The sequence below is a fragment of the Manduca sexta genome, chromosome 12, assembly GCF_014839805.1.
Source record: "Manduca sexta isolate Smith_Timp_Sample1 chromosome 12, JHU_Msex_v1.0, whole genome shotgun sequence".
In the NCBI taxonomy this organism is placed as follows: Eukaryota; Metazoa; Arthropoda; class Insecta; order Lepidoptera; family Sphingidae; genus Manduca; species Manduca sexta.
Window position 1 is genome coordinate 5,283,572 of NC_051126.1, and position 27,956 is coordinate 5,311,527.

Genomic DNA, 27,956 nt, shown 5'->3' on the forward strand with positions numbered 1-27,956 from the left:
AAGTCGATATTGTGTAGTTTTTTGTACATGTTTCAGTTTAGATATTTGCAAGTAATACTTAAACGATGGAACCGCTGAACTAACTTGGATGTGGGCACACGAACATATTATGCTCAATTAATATTATAATTATAAGCTACTCTTTATCCAAGATCATTACATAATTAACATTTGATTTCAGAAAAGAAATTTCACACAGGCGGAGTCGCGACCAACAAATAGTTTCATATTGTTATAATATTATGACCCGATTTTATAAATTAATTAGATTTTAAAAGCGGATCTATAGATTCTTTTAGATTTTTTGATAAGCAGGTAGCAATACTAAGAAATGACGTTTCTAGTGTAAGCATTTAAAAACCACCTACGTGTTTACTTAGTTGTGATTTCGTTCCAACAGTGGTTACGAAATATGACTTTTATAGGTAGTAAAATATTTTATATTGCGTTCTCGATGTGGATGACGTCAGGTAAATACTTTATTTCAAAGTATTTGCTATTTTAAATTTTTCTTTGTTATTGTCGAGTTTTGTTAGGTATACCTCATTATAATATGCGAACAATACAATGAAGGGTTAGTCCAGTCATATCTCGATCCACATCACTTTCAATCACTTTATCTTTGAGACCTTTACGTAGTTCTATTCAGTATTCTGTGCTTTTACTTTATATGGGTAAATATGATGATACTACTCAATGTAGTTACTTTCCTGTCTATTTTTGAATAGCTGTGTTAGCGACTCCTATTATTTTATGGTTTATTTACTCTTTTCCTCTCTTAATCGGTATTTTATTGGTCGAAACTTGTTAATAATGAAAACTGCATCAAAATCCATCTAGCCATTTCTATTGTCTGCCGCCTTGCGCTACCAAATTAACTGACTCTACTTTTTTATTGATATATGGATTGCTGAATTATATACTTATTTTTGGATGAAAAACTATGTCGTAGCTTGTCGTTGATACTTTTTATGTTACCTATATATATATTTCTTACGTCTCACAGTGTGATTAAATCCAATACGAAAATACGAATAGTAATAAAATGTATCTAAACCATTGTTCAACTGTGAGTAATTTAACACAATAACATACTATATCTCAGAACTATAATCAGTATATCAGGGTATTTTATTTTCTACAATATTCGTATTGAAACAAAAAATAAGTCTAATACATATAATGTCGAAGTAGTAAAATAGGGCTCTACATCTGCGGCTCCTAATCTTACGTTAGTAGCGTGGAGCGCCGTATTATAGAGCAACAGAAGCGAAAGTCAGTTCAGCGTAGTAGAGCAACACCCCTACTACTCCGTAGCATTCGCCACCCCCTAACTGTAAGTTTTGTTTACAGCGTAAGCGGGTGGGCGCGGGCGCGGTGGCGCGGGCGGCGCGGCGCGTGCGGCGTGAGGTGCGCGCGCGACTGTAAACGCTCGCCGACGCCGACGCCCGCCGGCCATGCGCGCAGTGACAACGCGCCGCGCCGCCACAACGCGCGCACCATGCTCAACATGAAGCTCAAGGAACGCTTGGCGCTCGCCATCAGCGCCTTCCTCATCCTCTTCACGCTCATGATCGTAGTCGACCTGCAGATGGACTATGGCATCTCCGGACACAGGATACCCCTCCACGGACGGGTCAAGATCGGGGATGATGAGGATAAAGGACGATCGGCGTACATCGAATTTCGGAAACGATTCCTCCAGAAAAGGTCGGTGTTGTGTTTGTGATTTGTTGTGTTGTGTTTGACAAATATCAGTGTTAGGTATGTAATATTTCTTAATACTTGTGAATCTCAGATATCTCTACGTTTATTATACGTGCGTTATCTCAGCAAAATATTTTTCTTTTACATAAGGTATGAAAAGTATTAGGTATTTTCCGTGGCGTGTATGTAATCTTATCACAACAACAATGACCCTACGGATCGGAGTTGCATAAATAAATATATTACTAACTACTAACAATAAAATTAAACAACTCGTTTAATCACTAGACCGGTATTTAAACATGATAACTATGTAACAGTATCAAAGCCAAACTGGATCTCTTTCTTTATTGCAAAGTAATTTTGCGAAATACCAATCCAAGACGCCTATTATTTTTTTTTGGAATATTGTGAATATTATATTAGTTTTATTGTTATCTGGTACCGTTATCGCTGTGTTTACTGGTTTGACAGCGTCTTTGAAGATAACGCACTGGGCAGTCATCGTAAAGGACGTAATATGTTAGGTATATAAGATTTGCTACCAATATTTGTATTCCGATTATTGCTATTTTCCCCGATGGAAACAAACATTTCAAACTACTACTTCTATTCCGTTATCTTACTATTATACAATTTTGTTGGTATCGATATTCTTCTAAAATATTAGCAATTTCTTGGAAGAGTTCAAATCAGGAAGGCCAATTGGAAAATAAAAACAAAACATTGCAACATAGATAAAACTATATTGGGCTCATTCACGTACAATGTATAGGAAGATTTAAATTATTATAAGACTGTAAGGTACTTATTAGAGCCGAAAAAGCATTCATACATAATCAGTTTAAAAACAATATTAAAATCCTCTGCCCCGTCTGTTAGTCTGTCTGAACGCAATAAACTGAAAAACTACCGAACGAATCTCGATGAAATTTGGTGTGGAGATAATTTATGACCCTAGCCCTTTAAGATACATAGACTTTTTATAGCGGTAAATATACAGCAGAAATATTTTATAACGAAAAACTCGTTCACGTTCGCTAAGCCACGAGCAAAAGCTGGTTTGAAATATAGCTAAGTGAATATACGTATATAGTGGAATTTTTGTATTTGCAAGTAGATAATGAACTAACCTATTCTATTTAACTCTGTAAATAATTGTCATGACTGGCGAGTACTATAAAAACAAATAAACCAGGTATCAATAAATTAAGTTTCGATTCGATTAATTCGTTTCTTTTAGAAAATTTTCTGTAATCACTTCAAAGATTACTATAGCGCACGGATATTTTTATGAAGCTTGAAAAATATAAGACGATTACATATTTATTCGGAAGAACATAATATTATCTATAGTAAAACTAAAAAGTGATTGTGGGCAAAAAATAAAAATACATTTTATTTACTTATACATTAAATACTTACATACGAATGTTTATATTAATATTATATTTCATTATTAAATAAATATTTGTATACATGTTAATTAACAAATAAACTGAGTATAAGTAGATTTTTTCGCAGAAAACATGACTCGTGTCTACTTACTTTAAAGAATACAATTACGATATAATATTTATTCATCAACACTTTTATAATTTATTTAATTTATAATATAAAATTAACATAACTATTACGACAACTGCATAACAAATGTAACGTGATACAAAAAGAAACGTCATCACAATCTTTTGTTACAATAGTATTGAAAAATAAAACTGAATACATTTATATTACTAATGATAAAAATGAATTATAGTAACATTTACTGCTGTTAAAATACGTAATTAAACAAACATATATAAAAGCAAAGGTTATTTAGATGTAATCTGAAGAAATCCTCTTTATGAAGAGCATCTCGGTAATACTTCAGATTTTTTTTTATTATTTAATAACTGCTTAGTTATTTAGATGTAATCTGAAAAAATCCTCTTGATGAAAATCATTTCAGTAATAATTCAGAAATTCATTTTTTGTAAGTATGTAAATAATACCTCAACAGTAGCGGTCAAACCTAACTGCTTAGTTATTTAGATGTAATCTGAATAAATCCTCTTGATGAAAATCATCTCAGTAATACTTCAGAAACGTAGTTATTGTTTTTTTATGATGTAAATCATACCGCGACACCAGCGGTCAAACCTAATTGTCTCAAACGTTTGACGTATGCACACTTGTGATTTATTTGGATAGAATGATGGGAATGGGTCTCAATACGTTGAACTCCATTAATCAGGGTGAAAATGATTTGAAACAATTGACTACCATTTAGCTACTGTTAATAAAATCATTTTTACGGCTCACAATAAATATTGTAACTCTAAAAGATCGACATTTACTTATGTCTTTTAAAGGTAGGAGGAGTGATATGTAAGCATATTATAATATATATGAATTGGTTTGTATTATTTCTTTATTGTAAAGAGCAACGGGACATGTTTGATAATTTGTAATAAATTATTGTTTTTTAAAGTGTAAGCCCATTGAAATAATCCGGTAAAACAATTAACGTTCTATTAAACAATTTATAATCGCATTTCGTACTTAATCATGCTGATGAATAGGTAAGTATTAAACAAACTTCAATTTATCATTATAATAATTATGAGTGTATGTAAATTATACCCAATATTATTAGAATGAAACAGCCTTGCTCTTAAAAAATAATAGTAATTTTGAAACTAAAAAACTACTATATTTACATATTCCTTCGATCTTACACGATGTTGGTTCTATAATTAAATCGTCATCTTTTTTTTGAATTTCCTATGATGATTTTCTGATGATTATTGGCGTAGTTTTATTATACGATTGTTTTGCTGAGGTCTCGGGTTCGATCCCCGGGTCGGGCAATGATATTGGGCTTTTCTACTCTCGCCCGGAGTCCGCAATTTGTACCTTATATGGCGATAGGATTGCCCCCCCCCCCCCCTCCCAATCACATCATGGGATCCATCCCATGATCCCATACTGCGCCTACTTTTCGCCGTACGTATCAGAATAGATACGGCGAAAAGTGGGTGCACCAGTCTGACTACCCCTTCGGGGATAAAAGACGTGCGTGTATGTGAGATTTTCTGATGACTTCATACGTAATGCCAGGGGGCAACTTTTTATACGACGTGCGTAATGAAATCAACGCAAACAATATATTGGATCCGCGCTTTACCCTTTTGTTCCCATAACAAGAATTGTATTCATTTAAAAAAAAATACAGTTGCATTTCAATATTTAAATCCATTATTTTAAATTGAAAACCTTGAAGTCATATATTTTAAGACGTGTGTGTATTAAAAAATAACAATAAAGCTATCGAATGATAACAGAAGAATATTTCAGATTATAAAAAAAAAACTTTGTGGTATTTAAAGACAACATTTTCAAATTTTTACATATTTTACCTCGATCCTACCCGCCAGTTATCCTAATTCTATGAGTAATGTATCTGCTTATATCACACTATGTCAACTATAAAATTAATTAAACATCTCGTATAAATAAGTAGAAACAAGTAAATAATGCTATCATGACATTTTTATTCCAGAGGAAACTGGGTAAACATAGGTATCTTACTGGTGTCTGGTAGTTTAACCTATTTTTTTTTTATTATTGACTAGGCGGCTTCATCCGTGTAAAAAGTCTTTCCTTCTATAAAAGTCCTTAAATTACAGTAACGAAATATGACACCAACGCCATCTATTTAAAGAAAATGATTCAAAGTTTCACACGGGAGCAAAAGTGTGCGGGAATATACAGTAGCCTATGTATAAGTCTAGGACATGGCCTAGGGACATGGCATACCCTTGTGCTAAATTTCATTGAAATTCGATCGTCTGTTTCTGCATTTACTTCCAAGAAACAGCTAAAATTACAAACTTTTTCATACACTTTCGCATTTATAATATTAGTAAGATAAGATAAGGTTACTGTACTTAATTTAAGAAATTCATTAAGCATATATTTCAACCTTAATCGGAGAATAAAATATAATTTATTATACATACAAAACAGGCCTGTCTGCTAAGTTCGGCTAATCGGCTATCGATAGATTTGATTTCCATAAAAGGTATCAATGAGCTTAAATCTTAATGAAAACATTGGATATCTTGAAAGAGGAGTTAGAATTGCGCATTTGCAATAATTTCTTTTAGAAATGTTATTCGTAGGCAAAACCGAAAAAAAAATGTAGCTCTCATGTAGTCGACATTTATTCTCGTTACCGAGATGTTGCTTAAACACTGCCATTAAGAGATTATCGCAAAGCAAACAAACGTTAAATTTGTTTTGGTAATTATCTGTTATCTTAACATTTAACATACGTAGATAAAATAACTAATTTCGGCACTATCTGCCTTGTCCGTGGCGAATATCATATGATCGATACATTTATCGCTGCTTATTTAGCTATACACCGAATTTTGTCGATTGTGGATATGCTATTATCTTATAATATCAATTAATTGGAAACAGTTGCTGCTTAATTTTGTAATATTAATTAAAAATATCATCTATTTTCATAAACACAAACCCATAATAACAACGATTTTTTTTCTCAAATGTACGACATTCGCAAATATGTAAACAATTCCACGAACAATAGAATAATTTAAATTGAAACCCGTTACACCGTTACCATGTGACAGTAAAATGCCTCCATGTTAATACGGTTCATAATAATCCTCAAACATGAGGCGGATTGTCGTGTCATTTCGCCCTTATATGCAGACGCGTGGTACGTAATGATTTACCTTTGAACATATAATAATCATGGCCCAGCTTCCCCGTGTAGTATTAACAAAAATAGATTTACATTTCTACGGTTTGTTTAAGTAAAATTATTTGCCTTGTCAAGTTGTTCGTCGATAAATATGTGCGCACAATCTTTAGTCATCGGTTTGTTTGAGTAATTATGGATTCTATCTATGAGTAACGCTTTTTGTACATAATTATTTACAGGGTTTTATTCTGAAACTGAATAATATTTTACAAATATAACGACTTAGAAAATAATTATTTCGCAAATATGTTACTATGTTTGAAAGTCTTTATCGACCATAATATGACATAAATATACAACACATAATAAAATAATCACTTTATACGTTTTTTAATAGTTTTTATTTTTTAATTTGTATTTATAGTGAAGTCAGCCTACGGCTATCTGCATGCTTGCATTCTAAGAAGTCCTTAGTAGATAAGCCTCATTTCCGAACTATGACATGTGAGCGCACTCCATAGAGACCGCTCTGTAAACTCACCCTCATTTCCTCACTTCTGCGTCAATGCATCCATTTATTAAAAGAGACCAGCGTCTTTCATTAAAAGTGTCACTACCTTTTGTTGTTGAACAATACATTAATTAATTTGTCATCGTCGCCTGTGCAAATATGAATGTTAAATAAACGAAATCTGAGTTCGCTACTTTGACTATGAACAATGCGTGTACAATTGGACGGTATTGTTTCACGACAGTGCAAACAAAAAAAGGACGTACAACGCAGTCGTAAACACTCCTTGCTCATTATACTCTCAACCTTACAATTCTTATGAATTAATCATATCAGAATTTACACTTTATTCTTAAATGTGGATGACGATAGATTGTCGTGATTTTACGTAACTATATTGACGTCATCAATTATGACTCAGTTTCGTAGCTAGAATAAGCTGTTGTGGAATGTCATTGGCATCTAGGCCCTACCTAGTTATTACTGATCTTTCGCAGGTTGGAAGATTGAGCTATTAGAAAGTATATGTGATAGTTAGAAAGTATATTATTTTTACTAGCTCTCAACTTCTTTCGCTACTTTAATTGTTTTACCTTTTATTCAACAAACATGGAAACTAAAATTTTGCTTGCCCACTTTAAACTTGTGAAGTAAAACGGAACTTATATTTTGTGGACACTTTACACTTTACGCAGGGGTAGACTACTGTTGAATTTTACTTTTTTTGGCACATCTTCGTTTGCGTTTTGAAGTGTTGTACTGGGGTACAGAAAGATTGTCCTAAAATAATTGTTCCCCGCTACTGTTTTAAATTTTTTCAACATCTTTTAACCACCGCTTAAAAATAGTTTTATATTATAAGAAGGACGGAGTATTTTACTTTAAATCAAAACTTTATTGTTATATTTGCATTTAATACATCGATTTATTTTTTTCTATTTGTTTTCGGTAAGACTTTAAAAAAATGGTTTTATTTTTAGTAGGAAACTAGTTCTAAATGAAATCTCGAGATTAAAAACCACACGTGCTCATGTTCGAATATGATATCGTAAATCATTTTGACAACATTGAAGCGATTCTAACCTATTATTTTTAAAATACTTTTTTCTAAAGTATTTAAATTCAAATCATATAAAAATAATATAATATTTTACAATGCCATATAACATCCAAATTGTTAGTAAACAAAGTGGACACAATTTGACAGTGACTGATTATAGCTGAATGGGTCATGAGTATTTCTATTGAAGAGAAAAGATAAAGCTCATCGAATGACAGCCATGGGAAAACACAAGTTGTTTGCGATTGTTTTGTTCATTGATTGTCGACTATTGATAATGACAGGTATAACCATCGTACAAAGTTATTTAATTACATATTATTAGTATACGAGTAGGTACGCCTTGACGTATCGCATAGATAAAGCAAAATATACATCAATAACTTATAAACGGAACAAAGTAATGGTTCGTATGAAATTGAAATATAATCATTTTGCGTTTTGAAATGTTTCTCTCTGACAATAATTAAGTTCGCGTGAGATTTAAGTGATAATTAGAATTAACCTTTCCACTAACAAACATCGTTAGTAATCATTTAACTAATCATTTATCACTTTTTTGTGTCAAATACTTTTAGAATCGAATAATTAAAACATCTATCAGATAAATTGAGTCAAGATTTATTAAACTTAGATGAATTTTATTTCATAATGAAAGTATAAGACAAATAACTGTCAAAGAAGGCACGATATGAAATGTGCGTTTACGCAAACACGTGCAAATAAAAAATGACGTTCCGATACCAAGTTGCGTTAGAAAAATACATGCCATCAACTTTCCAAAACTAAGTGGCCCTATGACTGAACGATGCAAGAACAACACAAACTAAATACCTACTTAGCAGTTACGTTAGTTTCACACATTATGTCACAAATACACAATACGGCCCGACACCGTGTAAAAATTTTGTACAATTGATGAAGCCTACCTCGGTTGGACGACTATAAAAATAGAAAAAATGTGGCAGGTTTGGTTACTGCGTAAATTAATAACTAATGAGTGCCTTAGTTACGTAGGAAGCTTTGTTTTTAAGTCTAGGAATAGAGCATATAAATAAATATGCAATATAGACTAATAGACTATTTTTAGTAAACTAAAACTTTCAATTGTACGACTAAAAGTTATTGTTATGTGTCAAGCCTTAGATATCACGATTATGACATTGTCCTCTAAATGTTAAGAGAATTACATTCAGCGTGGCCTCCGCAGAATTTCGTAATTTTTATCAAAATTTTATGTCGCGACACGCAGTTTTTTCTTATTACTATATCTCTTATTTGGTAACGTTCTGTTTTAGGTTACTTGTACTACGTCTACTTTATTTTATGAATTTTCGGATTTGTCGACTTTTAAAAACGGATAGAGATGGCGATGGATCTATATTTTATAGCTATTGTGTCGGGAATTAATTAGGCAAAAATAACCTATTATGATACCGTTGACATGCATTTTAATCGCTACGTTTTATCTGATGGAGGTATTCCCGTATATCTGGAAAATACAAGATGATAAGCAATATGTAACATCACTTTAATAATAAAATATTACTAAAAAACCGATACGCGAATCAAAATACAAATTTAAATAAATAATTATGTACCTATATTTAGTTCGCTTGTCGTATTGAGTATGTTATTATTGAAAAAAAGTGGTGAAACACGTGTCCATCAGAGAGATAGTTGGAAGAAAAACAATTTAACATAAAATTACTCATCAAAACAATCTATACATAATATCAGTATAAATTTTTTATAGTCGCCAAACGAACTAGGTATTTATAGAGATTTCTAAAAATATATTACAAATCATTTAACCGCAACGTTTATAAAACAATTGAGATCACTTAGTGATTCATGAGCTATTTCATAAAAAATAAATTACATTTTATTCTAGTGCAATTTGTGTGCCCACACGTATGTGGCAATGTCAATCTGTCTTTATTTCTGCACAAGTCTGAGGAATGGTCAGAGGTAAATGTTTCGCTAGTTTGCTTAACTAATATGACCTTTCAGATTATAGTAACATAGTTTTTAAATAGACGTACCTATTGTGTTTATTGTTTGTACTTGTATTGGTATTTTGACTTTTGTTACAATTAAGATTTTTGATAGATTATAAAACTAAATTAATTTTATAATGATATTTGTTTTGTAAAGATTCTAACGAGTAACAACAATGTTACTACTTTTTTTTCGCTGCACGCATAGGGAATGAATTTTCTGCTTTCGAATTGGTTTTAGTTATTTCCAAATGAACGTAGAGAGGTAAAACGCAAATATTTATAAAACGATAAGTCTTCAGATTGTTTCTCTTTAGCTATGTCAAGATTGAGTATAAACATTATAGATATCCAGGAAGTCGTCTAATAAGCTAAAAAATCGAAAACTACATCTCAAAATATAATCTTATACGGGAAAATCGTTATTCCAGCAAGTCGTCTTACCAGTAAAAAAAAATTAGACAATTCAATGTAAAAAAAAAATGAATTAAATATATTTATTTAATAGACAGTAAAGATTAATATCCGTGATCTTAATACGTACGAGATGGGGAATTTAAGTGCGAAAATATAAATAGTAGATATATTGAAAAGATAAAACCGCGATAAAATCAGAAAAATAGTTTAACTTTAATTTAATGTCTAACTTTCGCGTAAACATAAGAAGTCATTATATTGAAAAGATATTTTTAACATTAGTGTCACTTCAATACAATATTACATTATCTGTAGGTAACTGTCTGTTATGTGTCCATAAGTTCTTATCTTATCTTCTCAAGTACAGTGAGATGTTGACTCCGCCTGACCCATAGATAATTTAATGACCTTTCCTTCTCTTACACAGCCATCATTAGATCCATGAATGAATTATACAAAAGATTTTTCTAATAATCGATCAAAACCAACAAATTGCTCTCTAGTCTTGTAACTTCTGAAGCGCCATATTATCAGTATATAACTACAATCAGTTCTAGAAAATGTTCATGTAAGGCTGTACTAGGATCGATATTTTGTCACAAACAGGACTATTGTTGCAAATAAGCCTGATTTTGTGAAAGTAGATCGATTATGGCTCCGGGCAGTGCTTGTTGATGTCACTATTCCGCATAGCCATAACCTTATTAGGGACAAAAAAAAATATTTTTAGACTTGGCACACGAGGTTGTTGACATGTGGGATGTGGTCTCTACAATCATTGTCCCGATTGTCGTTTCTGTCTCTGGGTTGATTTCACAAAGCCTCGACCAACATCTTCAGCAGCTTTCAATTGGCGGTTAGGTAAAGAACTAGATGCAGAAGGCATTATTGCTGGACACGATATGCATTGTGAGGTTTCTCACTTTGAATCCCTAACCACCGGTGGCTTAGTTTTTCAGACTCGCCATCGGGGGTGAGTTTTCTTGAATATGTTTATATGCATAGGCGTTTTTACATAGATACAAAAAAAAAATAAAGAGATATAAACAATTACTCAGCTATAGCAATTACTTATTACACCAGCTTTCGAATTGTGTATCTTTTGTTGTGAAATTTTACTAAGTAATAAAAATCTATGTTATTATAACATATTGTCACATCTATTTAACATATTGTATTATTCTTTGTTCCGAGGCTGTCTTCTATTCCGATTAGATAAATTCGAAAATTTGTGAAGACGTTTGAATGTTTGTTAGAAGTAAACACAGAAACCGCTGTACGGTTTGGTTTAAAATTGGCATACTGATAGACAGAGTCTTAGATGAACGTCAATGGTTTACTTAGGCATCTAAGGGCCGAGATGCAGAAAAAAAGGCACCTTCGTTCCAATGTGTGTACGATGTGGGGACCCTGGTGGGAGCAGACTTCCGGTTTAACTTTGAAAGTGCACTTATCAAGGTCACAAGGTCACTTGTCAAGGTTTAGGGAGTCCCTGTGCACTACGAACTAGCTCTACAATAACTACGCCACTGATTAACATTTAAATTACCTTTCATTTCTTATAATACACAATGGATTTTCTCAAGAAGTTTTTCAGGCGGGTGGAACCGCATGTAACATCTTGTTAAAAATAATATCAGATACTTGAAAGGGTTATTTATTTGATTTCGAAACTTAATATTGGACAAACCGCGTCTTGTAACCATCACAATTCAAACAAATCATTATTTTCAACAATGCCGGTATTTGTTTTCACAATTTAATTGTGGTTTTTGTAATGACTAAAAGCAAGTGGTTAAGAGCTTACAGAAACATCTTAACAACATCGTAATTGGTGCGCTCTTCCACAAATACGAATATTGGATGTTTTATTCATTGAATAATATTTTACCAAAAACCAAAAAGATTTTTACGATCTGACCAATAATAAAAATAGCAAAATAAGCAATTTAATATACTCCAAATCACTATCGGTGACGAAATTCCTCTAATTACTTTCCAATTGGTTAGGTCTGATTGAAAATATAATTTGTTTATATAATGATAGTTTTAATTTATTCATATGCAGATTTATTGGCTGTATTTTGATGTAATTATTTTCAATAGTAATGGCAGCAACGGTTCCCGAGAATACGAGCAGTCGGCGCCGTCGGAAACCAGCGGTGTTGGTATCGACGTAGAGCCGAAGACACCGGCGCCCCCTACCGACCGGTACGAAGACCTACAACAAATTATCTTCGCGCAACTACAAGGCACGGCAGAAGACAACCCAGTCGTCATCCCACCCCATAGAGATCTTAACATATTAAGGCCAGAGAACCCTACTATAGGAGAAATGGAAGACTTAGAACCAAGGTTGGTATAAAACAAAAAAAGTAATATAAATAAATCAAAAAGAAAGTTTTAAACGGTCGTTAAATCGGTGTCTTTCAAAGAAAAAGTCATAATTATTTATATTTTAAAACGGTATTACGAATAATGCGCGGTCGGTACAAATAAAACAACAAGAATATACAGCTGGTTAAGAAATATTAATTAAAATGTTCTACGAAAAACGACGCGAAAAGGACATTACGAGGAAAATTCTCTAAGTTGCCGACAGCTGACATCTACAAGTACGATTTATGTAGCAAGGCGCGAGTCGCCAAATTAAATTGTTAGTTACTTCGTTATTACTGCAATTAAAGTTTGATAACAGGGACATCGCGGCCGCCCAAGTGTTCCGTTATTTGGAACCGTCGCCGTAAACTTTGCACAGAATTTCGCGGACAATATATTTCATGTAGCGTGTTAGTTCACGTCGTGTAAGCTATACCTTTTCATAGAGCGCGAGTGCTACCGCAGCGTACTGAAGTATGCATCAAAATCAAACACATAGGTCGCGGTCGGCCTCCGGTGGTTGACGTAATTTCTCCAAAGCAAATGTTAGACCAAATCTCTCAGGAACACGGCTGAAGTAATGAAAATAATATCACATTTCTTACCATATACGTCGCACGGGGCACAAACAATGTCAACGGTATTTCTGATACAACACCGTAAAAAGGGATCATATCATACTTTCAGAACGGTCTGATTCTATAATATGAAACACACGACCTTTCTTTATCTCGTATAAAGGCAAATTTGACAAGACCTACAAGGAATCTTATTTAAAATCCAGTTACGGGCCTCGGCGAGATAGGCGCGGGTCTTCGACAATAAAACTAAATGGAATGAATGCATGATGGTTTCCTTAAAACGGCGCTCGCGATATGACAGGACCTTTCATAACTGTATTCTTACAGAGAAGGGTTGGCGACATGAAAAATTTAGCTACATTTTTCGAAATTGCTGTAATTCCGCGTGAATGTAAAAAGAAATGAACAATGAGATCCGTGTGGGAATTTTTAAATTAAACCACCCTTTCCTTGCCTGGTGTGTAGGTCTTTAACACATTTTATATGTGCATGCAAACATGCCATAGCTACGAACAAATATAAAAATATTATTATTGGTCTCTTTTAAATTTGTTTTAATTGTGTATAATAGCGTCGCAAAGCCGTTAAGTATCCAAACCGACTTAAATTCAATAATTTTTCCCTTTTTTATTAAAGGCGAAAGTAAAGATTCCAATATTCAAAACGGACACAAAAGTAAGTCAATAAATTTAAAAGTTGCCAGTTGATTTCTAAATGCAGGTTATCGGAGCATGGCACAAATGGAGAACGTTATACGTAGGCTTTTTAGTATTCAGATCGGCTCGCGCGGTGTCGCCTGGAGTGTCGCACCCACCGTGGCATCCAAATCACGTGTATGTACCACGCAGCCAAAACCAATACGCCGCCATTGGAAAATCTACCATGTAAATCTTGACGCTAACGACTAGGTTTAGGGGCGTGTGCGAAAAATTTCAAGTGAGCTACAACTTATGTTTTCGAGGTTATAATCGGTTTCTTGATTTTGATATGGATACGTTGTGTGCCGGATGGTGAGACTATTGATGCCTTTTAAATGTTATTGTAGATGAAATTTGGGGTTTCGGGAATCTTGAATTTATTTAAATTTATTAGTTGCGTATGATGTTAACATATTTTCGCCATACTACATCTTATTTTCCAAAGCAGAGAGCTAGATTTCTTCTTTTAATTACGAATACAATAATAAAATTATAACAATTTAAATTAAAGCGAGCTTTATAATTAAATTGACTGACTAAAGGCATTGGTATTATAATAGTCTATAAATTCAATCGTATGTACAGTTTTATACACTTCCTTCAATTCTTGCAAATTTGTGATCTTGTAGAACGAACCGACGTAATTATTGGTTCAAATTTATGCATTGTTTCGTTACGACTAACGAAACAAAATTTATTGCTCAGTTTTCTACTTATAACTTTATATAAGGTATATTCACTATTCTCTTATACTAGCAGTTAATACGCAGTATAAAATGAAGGTATTTATAAATTTCAAAAATACTTGTCTTCGATAAGTAACCTGCTTGATTTTTAAGTCAATTAAATACCGTCAAAACAATTTTTAAAATTACTAGCCACCACTGGTTACTTAACTAGTTATTTCTGTTAATCATGAGATAATAAATATGAACATTTTCAATAATACTGGCAATTAAATATTTTTTTATAAAATTAAGTCAGACAAGCAAGTCGAAGGATCCTTGTTGTAAGCCACGTCTCATAGACTGCTATTTGTATGCAACACAACTCAGAATTTTGAATTACTAATCACTTCATACCAACGCCTCCTTGCTCTAGCGGCAAATGATCCTTTGTTATAATAATTATAATAGAATACATTAAAATTATCAAATAGGTTAATAAATAAATGTAACACAGTTTGAATAAACTTGTTTGCACTAACCTAAATTCCATATTATAAGTTCCATATTATATTACGTAAGTGTTTTACAATCACGACATTCTATAAATATTTTCTAATTCTTAATGTAAAAGAGATAATAATATTATTAAAGAGGCAAAAGTTTGCGAAGACGTTTTGATTTTTGTTAGGAGTAAAAGCAAAAAACCACTACAAAGATTTTGACAAAATTTGCCACAAAAGGACAGTGAGACTTTTATCTATTGACGCGAGAGAAGCCACGTGTAACACCTAGTTTACAATAAATTCTATGTCATTACTTTTATGATCCTAGTTGAAAAACAACTTACATTTAGTTACTTATCATTCACTCCATTTATTAACATTTAAAAACGGCCTTGAACATAACTTGACTTCATCCATGAATTATTAAAATAAATGCATATGCTAGACATATAATTTAATTAATCGCCATTAGCTGTAAAAATTGAGGTAGCATTTTTGTTACGTTGCTTAGTGGTTATTTGTCTCAACAGTGTTTTATATGACCTTACATTGTAAATGTGCCAATAGAAGTGAAATTGAAAGGGTAACAATAAAGTTTTAAAAATTAATAAAAAAATATAAAAAAAGGATGGGAATTTCAGCGATTAGGCGCGTTCTATTGTTGTTTTAATAAAACTAATCCCAGTTTATGTAAATTTATTACTGCTTACCAAAAAAAAATACAAGTTATATTATACTCCACATAACCGTTAACGGTGTGTATACCTTCTGCATATAAACTTTAACTGTTGCAAATTTCATATTTCTCCGTTCGCGTCCCTTTCTTAAAAATGAGTACAAAGTTTTTACTTTATAATTAAAATAATATTATAATCGTATGGCTTATGTTATTCGGGCACAGTGCAGTTTTCAATCACTGCATGAATTTTTAGGATCTGTTCAGTAGTTCCAATTGTAACCTTCAAAGGCGCGCTCTCTTTTAATTAATCACTTTCCTCTTCAAATGGGGTTTTCGTTTGAAAATATAAGATGTCTGATATGAATACCTTTAATTATCTTTATTACAATAATCAAACAAATATTGTCTGCAATTTACTCAAGTCTTATTATCACTTAAATAAATTTACGCATGATTTTGTTAAACTTCCGGGTTGTTTTATAAATTTGATTCATCAAAAACGTAAGTTGACAATGTTTTTACACACAAAACTAATAGTTTATTAAATAATATTAATAACGGTTATTTTAATTCATAAGTTGGTTTAAATGGCTGTGATTTAGAGGAAATCATGGTGTTTTCTGGCTTATCTTATGTAACCTAAATAAAGATTCAGTTTTAAAAAATATTAACTGGATATGCAACAGCAAAGTATGCCTGATTAGGAAATCATACTCTGATAGAGTGAACTATACATTTTTAGACACTATTTAAGTAATCTTAAGACATAGGTTTATTCCTTGTTTTGTTTTTATCTTTAGAAATATGTTTATTTTTTGTTTTGGGATACTTTCAACTACCTATTTGGAACAAACCTTCTGCAAATCACCTATCAAATTAACATATTTATCAACGTAAACTTGGTATTCACATTTCTTGAAAATATCAAAAGATGTACAAGTATTTATTTATAGCTTTATTAGTATATTATGTAAATATTTTTATTGCAGTTTTAGAAGATAAACATGTGTCGTGATTTTATTAGTTTAGAAAGGCAATAGGTTAATTGACGACTTTTTTTTAATACATTTGTCAATAATGTAAGTATTTCATCCAAAATGTATCAGAAAAAGAATTTTCAAAATCCACGCAATTATAAATAAATTATAAAACTTTGAAATTCGGTGGAAAGGGAAGCTGTCAAATTACATTAATTACCGGCCATAACGCTGTGTGAGTAAGAAAAGGACGGAGCGATAACCCTACCACGCCCTCACATTTGCTTACAATATTTCAAATATGAGATAATTTAGCAATTAGGGAGACACACAATAAAACTTAAAACATCATAACCCATATTTATTCCAGGTGAATAATAAAATAATAAACTGGAAATCTATATACCAAAAAAAAATTCTACATTATTTTTTGTTGTAGCGTTAATGCATCGAACTTGGAAAAGTTCCAACTGAAGATAGCTCAACACGAACTGTACGAAGATGGTGAACCACTAGTTGATGCAGTGCTGAAGGATATGGCTACACTGCCTGTGCTCCATGCAGGTATGTCATTACTTAAAAGTTCTAAACCTTTTTTTATATTAACTGCACCTGATGGTAAATAATGTGGTTTCCAAATAGAATATTAAGATTGACAGGAAATACATATCCCTTGCCATTCAACACAATGATGGCGACCTGCTAATATCATTGGTTAAAATAACAATATTCACCAATTTCGCGATACTGCTGTCTCATAAAAATTTCCAATTGTTATTCAAATAATACTGCAAAGTCAAAGTCCGATCACGAAATACCAATGTTAGATTGTAAACTAACATTGGTATTTCGTGATCGTACCGTAAATCAATTTCAGTGACCACAAGTCTATTTAAAACCCCGATCTCAATTTAAGTATGTGGAACTATAAAATATTCAAAGCTGTACCGTTGATCGGGCTAACAAAAGCAATTACTATTAGACAACCTTTAGGCCGCCCACTCCATTTGGCTGGACGTTCATTGCTTATTCCAATTTGAATCAAATGTCGACTTATTATTTCGATACCTGCACTTACGTTTATTTGAATTATATTATGCATAAAATCTAGATCAAGTCATATTTCATCACCTAAGTCAATTTATTTATTTTGGAGTTGTATTTATTTTTGACATTAACTTGCTAACTGTTGACATGTCTAGTGCTAAGTTGTGACATATATGTCAGACATTTAACTGTTATTTTATATGTAAAGTTCAGTAAATTAATTATTTTCTGTAATATTATAACAAAAAAATTACATCCAAAATCCCCCTTAATTCCCCTGTTTTCAATATTACCACATAAAAATAACATTTCTTCCTTCTGGGCCGTATATAACAATCCTTAAACAATATTAGAAGTTACCTTCCATGTAATAGTTATATCGGAAAACCAATTATTTTTGATAATGAGCCTCTATTTTATAGCTATATGCAAAGGCTTTAAGCAGGTAGGTGTATGTATATTAGATGAAGTCGGGTCTGCAATCAGTTGCGGGGTTAGCGGTCCGACGGACAATTGTGCCACAACAATCTCGCCCTTTACTTCAAATTGGACTTAAATATTTAAACCACTTAAATGGATTTCATTGTTGATCCGACTTTATCGTATACTATCTGATTGATACATTTAGTTCTAGTAGCATAGATACAGGTTGATTATTGCGTTAGACAACATTCTAATGTCAACCAAATTGCCGCTCCGAAGGCTGCGTTAATGTATTTAAATGATGCAGACAATTCAGTCTAACCATTTGCATTGATTTTGACAGAGCAAAAAGAGGGTGGGACCCAGTTGAAACTTATCATCGATTACCCAAATGGAGTGCAAGCTTTGTTCAAGCCAATGAGGTAAGATTACAAAAATATAGTAATAATAGTAACTGAAATACATTGTTACGACTGCCTCGGTGGCGAAGTTGTAATGCGTGCGTGATACGACGACAGATTGACATCCCGGGTGGAGCAAAATGATATTGAGTATTACTACTCTATCAGTCCGGAGTTTAGAAATTGTGTCCCATACGGCGATAGGTTCTAATCCTATCATATAATGGAACACACAGGCGAAGAGTAGATTACCTAGTTGAACCTCTGCTTACGCCTGCGGGGATACAGGCGTGATGTGTGTGTGTTTTTGTTTTAATACATTATGATTAATAATCTTATACTAACGTTAGTTATATAAAAACTAAAGAAGTTAGAAGATGAGACCATTAAATATTGGTCGTTTGTTATCCGTTGTCCAATCCAGTATCAGAACTTTTATTCAACATCAATAAGTTTTGGTTGAAGTGTAGTTTGGAGTGACCGTGCATAGTCCTAAAGGAGTTCCAACTCGGCTGTCACCTCGAGAGTGTTGTGCGTCTGTTCTATTCACAAAACTTCGAGAACGTTCTTTCGCACGATCGGCTTAGCGGCTTGCCCACACTGTTCTCAACAAGTACTACAGGAGTAGTTTTCTTAAGTTCAGTTAGTTTCGTACTATTGTTGGAACTTGATTGTGTGTTCCATTCAATACGACAAAGTACCCGTTTTCCTAAGTTCTTACGTGTTTTGCTTTTGGGGAAATATTGTTGGAGAGAATTCTTGTATTAAATAAACATACCTCGCAACAATATTACTAGCTTCTTTCAATACTATTCTCGTATAATATTCTAAAATGCTTTCGAGTACAATTTTTGTCATGTCAAAGAATTGTGACGAGGCCTCCAAAAATTCACTCTGGGGAGTATCGTGATACTCCCGTTGGAGTTGAATTTTGAGTGTCAGACATCTTAGCACTTCGGTCTCGTTTTAACAGTATTGTATTCATGTAAAATACGAGACCCATCTCTTGAGAATAAGCTTTATAAGAATAAAAATATCATTGTTCATCAGTATCATTGAAGATTTTTTTGCACGTCTTAATTGTTAGAGGAATTATTTCAAATGTCTAACCAATCCAAAACCATCAAATATTTTCAATTTTGTCTGTTGAAATAAAACATTTTCTCTCAATTTCAATTAAAATCTGTCGCCAGTTGGTAGTTTTAAATCTTACAAAGTTAACCACGGAGTATCCAAGTAGATTTTTCTAGTGAAATTATAGACTCGAGGGGTTATCCCGGCGACATATCAAGGGGACCTTACAGATCTCGCGCGAATCTCTCGGGGGCGATAAATTAGCGAGCAGTCGATAGTCACCCTTCTCTACGCGAGTTTTATCACCTTGTACATGCAAGTTAAGGTTATTGGGTGGAAATATACAATTTGTCCTGATGAAACTACTACCTTGTTTTATAGATGTGTCCATTGTTTTATATTTGTAGTTATGTCCTTGTTCCGTGTGGAATGGGTTTTAGATAATAAGCCAGTTGTAATATTTGTGCTTTGTTTTGATCTCAAGTAATTTATAGTATTAGTAATTATTATTAGTGGTAATAATAACAAATTTATTTATGTCAGTTAGAAATCCCTTATATTATTTAAATTAAGCATATTCTGATTTCTTACGTCAAAGACCCCAATATATATTTAATGTCGTGACTTGGAATCAATAATAAAATAAAAATAAACCAAGCCTAACTTAAATCTGTACTTAATACATACATCTAACTTACCCATTTATCACCAAGCAATGTTCTAGCAAATCTTCTATAACACTTAAAACGCAATTAAAATACCAAAAAGCATTCCCATAAAAGTTTTTCTCACGTAACGTTTTAAATACGTGATATCGTGCGACTCTTGTCGAGGACAATAAATCGGAAGCCGCTCGGTGCACTACGTTACCGGAATAGCGCCTATCTAACCAGATTCACGATTTAAGAGGCACTTTAATCGTTTAGTTTCCGACAAATTGATAAAGCACCCATATCTGACTCATTAGACAATAGAAATTTAGTGCTCGGTCATATGTGTGGACTGTAGTTTATTAGCATAAAGGCATTTATTCCTATGGCTTTATGTGGTACCCCACGTTGAAATTGTTTAGAAATATATTGTCAAATGGTTATAGTATGGTTATAATCGCCACTAGCAATACATTTTCGTTATGCATTTCAAAATTAACATTGCCATTTTGCTGTTGGCCTTGTAGCATCCTACAAGTTTCGTAGGGTTTTTTGTTCTTAGAGGAAATATGCTTGAATATTTTGTCATCACGGCAGATGGGTTTTGTCAGATTTTTGTTTGAAAAAACCCGCAGTTCTTTCTGTTAGTTCATCACATAGACTCTGTTTAATAAACGAACTTGTTGGAGCATTTTCAGTGCGTCAAAATGAATAACTCAAGTTAAGTAAATACGAGTATCAATCTACCGGTCAGCGCTCTATCGATTCTAATACCAAGCCTTTTTTGTTACCATTACCTTATCCAAAAGAATGCTAGAGCTTTTAATTTACGTCCTTCCGTCTGCATCACGAAAACGACTATTGGTAATGAGAAATATTACTAATCGGGCTGAATAGTATCCACCATTCAAAGACCCTGACTTTGGAGAGTGGGCATGTTGTGGAATCCTTATAAAACTATTATTCTTTAAAGCTATTTCAGTAACGTATTGGTTATAAATACGGAATCATTAACAAAGTGCTTTCAAGCCGTGTGATTATTTATCATTTTACCGACTATCATTATTTGTCGTTTAATGTCCATAAATACTACTTTTATTTTTAACCGTCCTATTCCCATTTCTATTCAGATAACAACCAGGGTCTTATCTATTTGCTTTTAAATTCAATTGAACTCATCAAACAATTATGTCTCCTCTATTGGGTACATTTTTCGGTGTTATAAATTTTAAGCGACATGGGTCTTTATCGGAGCCGTTATTTGATACCCCAGTAATGGATTTATTCCCGTTTTCAATTTTCTGTTGGAACATGAACTAAGAAATATGACTCAAGTTCACGTTTTACCTTTTTAAAGTACAGTACAGTACCTTAGAATTGAAACATGACTTTTAATTAGTCAATAGAATTGATATAGGGCTACCTAGTTTTTTATCTCTTATCTGGAGTTAACATCTCTAATCCGATATGTATCGAAGATGAAAACATGGATAAACTAGTATTCAGCTACTTATCGCTTCAGAAGCATTCGGGTATATAACAATTTTTACTTGTCTAATCGATTAATTTATCAATGCCATTGATATTTTAATCGTTTGTGTAGTTTTTATCTTGTGGTTCATAGTCGCTGTTATATCGATTACTGATGGGACAGATTGCCGCTAACGTGGGTCTCGAGCCAAGATCGTGCTCTATCTTTACACTAAAATGTTCATCAAAAGGAACCTTTCTGCTTTGTGTTAACTGATTTTTAAAGAGAAGTTTAGAGGTGTTATTAGGAATGATATAAAGTTCTTAAGAGAAATATTGTCGAATATTTTTAATCGTTTCTACATGGGAATCATTATTCGGACTAAAATGATATTTTTTTTACATAACATTTGGTATGACGGATCTTTCAAATGATCTATTAATATAAAATATGTGTGATATCATAATAATATTTTCTTCACAGGTTTAGTCGAGAAACTCAAACATTGCCAAATCATTTCTACTTCTCCGATTATGAACGTCATAATGCTGAAATAGCAGCATTTCATTTGGACAGGTGAGATATTTATCTTCATATTTTTTTATTTCATTCTGTGTCAAGTGTACATAGTTATCTTTGTTGATATGCAAAACAAAGGAAACCAGTGATAGGCGCTAGACAATAACTAAGGTAAGAAAACAGCGAAAAACTATGTAATGTTAAGAATTTTCTAGAAATACATACCATATCGAATATAGAAACACGAACATTTTTGGAATTAAGAATTGCATTGATTTTAACTCTTTTCAGTAATTTAAAATGTATTTGAGGTTTCAAAGGAAAAAAAATTAAGAATCAAGTCAAAAATTGTAAATAAGAACTTGCTATGTACTTAAACCATATTGAGTATTTTTTTTATCTTTATTTAAGGAACTTGGTCGTTATTTCACGACTATATCGCTCCGTATATTGAGTGTTTACAATAAGATTCTGTTACTTATGGCTTAATGAATATCAATTGTGAGATACAATTGGCTTTGAAATAAAAACTATTTAACGGATTTTATCGCGGTTTTTTATATTATTATTTTCTCCCGACGTTTCGAAGACTTTGCAGCCTTCATGGTCACGGGGGGGACTGAGGTGTTGTTCATTCAAAGTTGTATATTTGAAAAATGTAGGTAGATATTGTAACTTTGACTTTACGGATGAACAACACCTCAGTCTCCCCGTGACCATGAAGGCTGCAAAGTCTTCGAAACGTCGGGAGAAAATAATAATATAAAAAAAACCGCGATAAAATCCGTTAAATAGTTTTTATTTCAATGTCGAACATTCGCGTAAACATAAGAAATCATTATACAATTGGCTGTCAAACTTATTTTGTCTCCGTTAAGAAATAGATATAATTCAATTACAAATCTGATCCTAATAATTAATCTACATATGTATTTTATTTTTTAAGACCGCCTAAATTGTTTTTATGTAGTGTTAGCCTTTATAAGTAGCACGGAAGTGTAATATAAATACGTATTACACAATAAACTAATGTAAAACATGTACTTACTAAATCACTATTTAGTTAACGATAAGGAATGAGCATAAAGAGTGTAGATAAGATAAATTTCGGGAACTAAACTTTTATGTTATAACAACTGAATTTTTGATGCCCCTTTGAGAAGTATGTACAACATATTGACTCACCTGTCTGAATCACACAAAAGGAATGTAAGAATGACTAGGCATTTCTCCTAGTTGAAAGTTAGCGTTTGAAAATTTAAAAGGTCTTTCATAATAATATCTTTAATGCAGTGTATAAATATTTTATATACCTACTTAGAATAAAAATGAATGATCACTTGTAAGATAATTTCATTTAATTATTCAGTTAAATATTGATATTTTACTACTGAATAAAACGCAATTATTATTTAATTAATTATCGAGTTTCGCTACAAAGTCCCTTCTAAATTCATTTTCAATAGTGTTTACAAAACTATTTAGAACTACACGCAAAACTGCATCCGAACAGACAGGAAGAAATGATTAACTAAACGACTTCAATCCAGGATACTGGGTTTCCGTCGCGCCATGCCGGTCGTGGGCCGCGTCCTTAATATGACGACAGAGATCTACGACGTTACCGAGGGAGACATCCTGAAGACCTTCTTCGTATCGCCGGCGAACAACTTCTGCTTCCACGGAAAGTGTTCGTATTACTGCGACACCGGTCACGCTATCTGCGGCAACCCTGACATGCTGGAAGGAAGTTTTGCTGCGTTCCTGCCTTCGTCTGATATAGCCGAGCGGAAGGTTTGTGTTTGTTATATTATATTTTGTAAAGAACTGTTATTGTTTGTTTATGGTAGTGTGATTAGAGGTTATTAAAAAACATATATTTATTTACTTTAGTATCACCAAAATGACATAATACAAGTTAAATATTATACACAGTATTCTACATAATTGCAGGCGAACACGTCATGCAATACTAATCTATTGCCTGCCTCCATAAATACTTACCATGTGACGTCATGAGAGAAAAGATTTATACAATGTCGTTTAGCCATTGTATAGACATCTAACAGTAAAACGTTTCCAGGTGTGGCGACATCCTTGGAGAAGATCGTACCACAAACGTCGAAAAGCACAATGGGAGATACAGTCCGATTATTGTGATACGGTAATCATTTCGCACTTGACCTACAAACGCAGCGACTAATTCTACGCTCACATCGTTGCCTTTAATTGTTATGAGATTTGCTTTGTCATATTTTATTGTTCCTACTATGTAATGCTGATTCGAACAGTCTTTTATTATTCTTTATTAGTGTTGTAATATGAGACTATCTTCGATTGTAATCGGAAGATAATGTAAAAAATCGATTCTTTTTTGATTCAATATATAATTACTATCCACTTATTATGTAAGATTTAACCCTCGAACATAAATTGTTACCTCGAAATGCTTCAAACATAAAACAGACAGCATTACACCAATTGTCGGTTAACAACGTCTGCGCGACACCTTAGATAATCGTTAATGTAACCTAATTAACGTTTTGATTGTAGGTGCGGACCACCCCGCCGTACGACTCCGGGCGGCGTCTCCTGGACCTCATGGACATGTCCATATTCGACTTCCTCACAGGAAACATGGACAGACACCATTACGAGACCATCAAGTACGTTGTAATTGATGACACTTTAATCGACTATAATTGACTTAATTTTAACATCTTCCTGGAACGTTTAGTATGGCTTTAATAAGCGGAGTTCCATATGAGTTGGTATTTATTCTCCCAATATCATGATTTCGTTCATTATTTACAACATAATAATTAAGAGATAAATATTGTAATCGGCGAATTTTTCAAATGGACGGTAGTTACGGTTTATTAGTGGTAGGTCTCTCGTGTTTGCTGTTGCTAGTGTATATGGGCGGTCTTAAAGCTTACCATAAGGCGAGTGGCATATTCTTCTCAAGTAATTTAACAAAGTTAATATAGAAAATAATTAACCGTTTTTGTCGAGGCAAATTCATTAACAACTAGTAGGTTGATTCACTAATATTTTTATAGAATGTTCGGCAACGACACCTTCACCCTGCACTTGGACCAAGGCCGTGCGTTTGGCAAAGCCTTCCACGATGAGCTGAGCATCCTAGCGCCGTTGTTACAGTGCTGCCTCGTCAGGCACACCACGCTCGCTACACTGCTCAAGTAAGCATATGAGTATTAAATATGTAAATTTTTATCAGCTGTCAAGATTTGAATTTCAGTTCAATAGTAGAATTATTCCATTTGACCATAATATTTTCGGCAGCAGTTCCCTAAATCAGAATATCGGAATCCAGAATATTAATAGAATTTGTGATAATCAATGCGGATACTGTACGTACACTAACCTGAATGCGATTTATAATTCCAGTTTAATACGAAAATTAAGTACTTTTGGCTTAATATTAAAAATTGAAACGGCACGTGTAATCCTGTTATTAGCTTACTTAGTGAAACAGATTGTGAAATCTAATTAATAAATGCAACTTTAATTGGGGCTGCATTGCAGTTTGTAATAGCAGAGTACATCTCTTACTCGAAATGTTCCTCTCTGGAATATCCCTGTATTATAATTTCTAACATAGAATGCTTAATTTGCAGATTTCATAATGGTGTTCCATTATCAAAAACCTTACGCGAAACTATGAAAGCTGATCCCGTCTCTCCAATTCTTTGGGAACCACATCTGGCAGCCATTGACAGGCGAATTGTGACCGTTCTTGACGCTGTAAGGAAATGCATTGAAAAAGCAAACAATCCACTACAAAACGAAGTGAATGATTTCGTATGACGGTTCGGGCGGATATGTGATGAGACTTATAGAAAAAGGTACAAGAGCTGGTGATTTAAATGTGATACGTGATTGTACGGAAGACATAGACGACGGTGCAATTAGTGAATTTTTGACTTGCTAGTCGAACTCTCTCATAATCCGTGACTTAAGATATATGTATGTAGTTTAAGGGAATATAATCAATGCAAAATCCTGTCTTTGGTTCCGTTCAAGACTATTAGACGTAAGGTTTTCGTGCCAAAGAATGTCCAAATGAACGTGGGGTACACTTCATATATAGAAGCATTCCAACTCTATAATATATGCCAAATATCATAGTAACTAACGCGAATCGCTTTATTAAATTGAAATCAGTTTATTTGGAAACATAAATTGTAACAGTATTGATGAATTGAATATTTTTGTAGATGTATGTACTGTCTGTATATTTTGAATAATTTAAACATTTTGTTGAAATAGTGTTTGTATCTGATGAGACTTATATCGTTAAAGAAAGTGCAATGATACTGTACATATTAATTGCAGTTTGCTTTAGTTTTAAGTGTAAGATTAAATATAAGCTTATCTTTTGTATTTACTATCTTTGTTGTGAAATTCGTTACCATGGCTAAGAGCTCAAGAAAAAACATATCATAAAAAAGCTCTGCATTGTGTGATAATTTTTTGACATCGTGTACCCATTTAATATTTAAGTTTACTGGGATTTTGAGGCTAGCATTTGTAATGCAATTCTCTTGCTTAGCATTTTTAGTATAACTACTTAATATAAGCTAACATAATTTGACGATACGATTAGCAACATTACTGCAAATTGTTGATCTTAGTAAGTTTGAATTTCAGTCTTCACTTGTCATTTAACTACTGTTTTTGTAATGTTTAAGTGAACAGTCACTTTCATGAAATTATGAAATGGATTTTGGCTTGGTGGCTTTACTTGTGGCTTCGCTTTTAACTTGATTAAATGTCTTAGTTATTTTGAATCTAATAATCATAAAGCTGGCAGTCTCTTAGTTAACTTATATTTATTTTAGATTAATGTTTTTGACGTTAAGGTTTCATTTAAATGAGCGAAAATAAAATCATTTGATTAATGTTTTAGGAATAAGTGAATATTGAAAAGCCTTTACAGATTCGGCATTAAATTATGATCTTTTAGTATAGCTGCTAACTATGGGATCTAAAACTTTACAACTAGAGTCGACTTGCCAAAGACGTACCTACCTAAAAATAATATAATGTATAAAAGTTGTATAGAGAGTGTGTGATAGTTTGCGTGTTTCTGTTGATTGTTTATAAAATTAAAAAGTTAATAATAATTATATAATGGTGTTTCATTCCTTACAATTATAAATCACACGATTGAAAAGAAAAAAAAAATACTTTGACGTACCGACAAAGTCAATGCAAGTTAGAAAATAAAAAGGAAATGGATGACTGATAATCACCCTTATATCGATATAGTGATAGGTCTAGAAAATATTCACGTCTGATTCTTTAGTAAATGTAGAATGAAATATATTGAAATACATTTTCGTCTGGACCCTATTTAGTAACGTATGCAAAATTACGCCAAATTTACAAACTGTATTAACTTCCAGGAGCTTACTGTCCAGAGAATCGTACTGTTAAAATGCAGTGCG

The 27,956-nt window shown here is 32.8% G+C and overlaps 1 protein-coding gene across 1 annotated transcript; it reads left to right on the plus strand.

The window, feature by feature from the left end:
• The first annotated feature begins 1,501 nt into the window (after positions 1 to 1,501).
• LOC115443597 (extracellular serine/threonine protein CG31145) lies at positions 1,502 to 27,637 on the plus strand. The gene is made up of 10 exons (XM_030169060.1): positions 1,502 to 1,710; positions 12,519 to 12,767; positions 17,337 to 17,461; positions 18,711 to 18,789; positions 22,447 to 22,539; positions 24,033 to 24,276; positions 24,566 to 24,646; positions 25,036 to 25,148; positions 25,545 to 25,685; positions 26,124 to 27,637. Exons 1-10 carry the CDS (start codon positions 1,502 to 1,504, stop codon positions 26,311 to 26,313), a joined length of 1,524 nt encoding a protein of 507 aa, XP_030024920.1. The 3' UTR covers positions 26,314 to 27,637.
• The last annotated feature ends 319 nt before the right edge of the window (positions 27,638 to 27,956 follow it).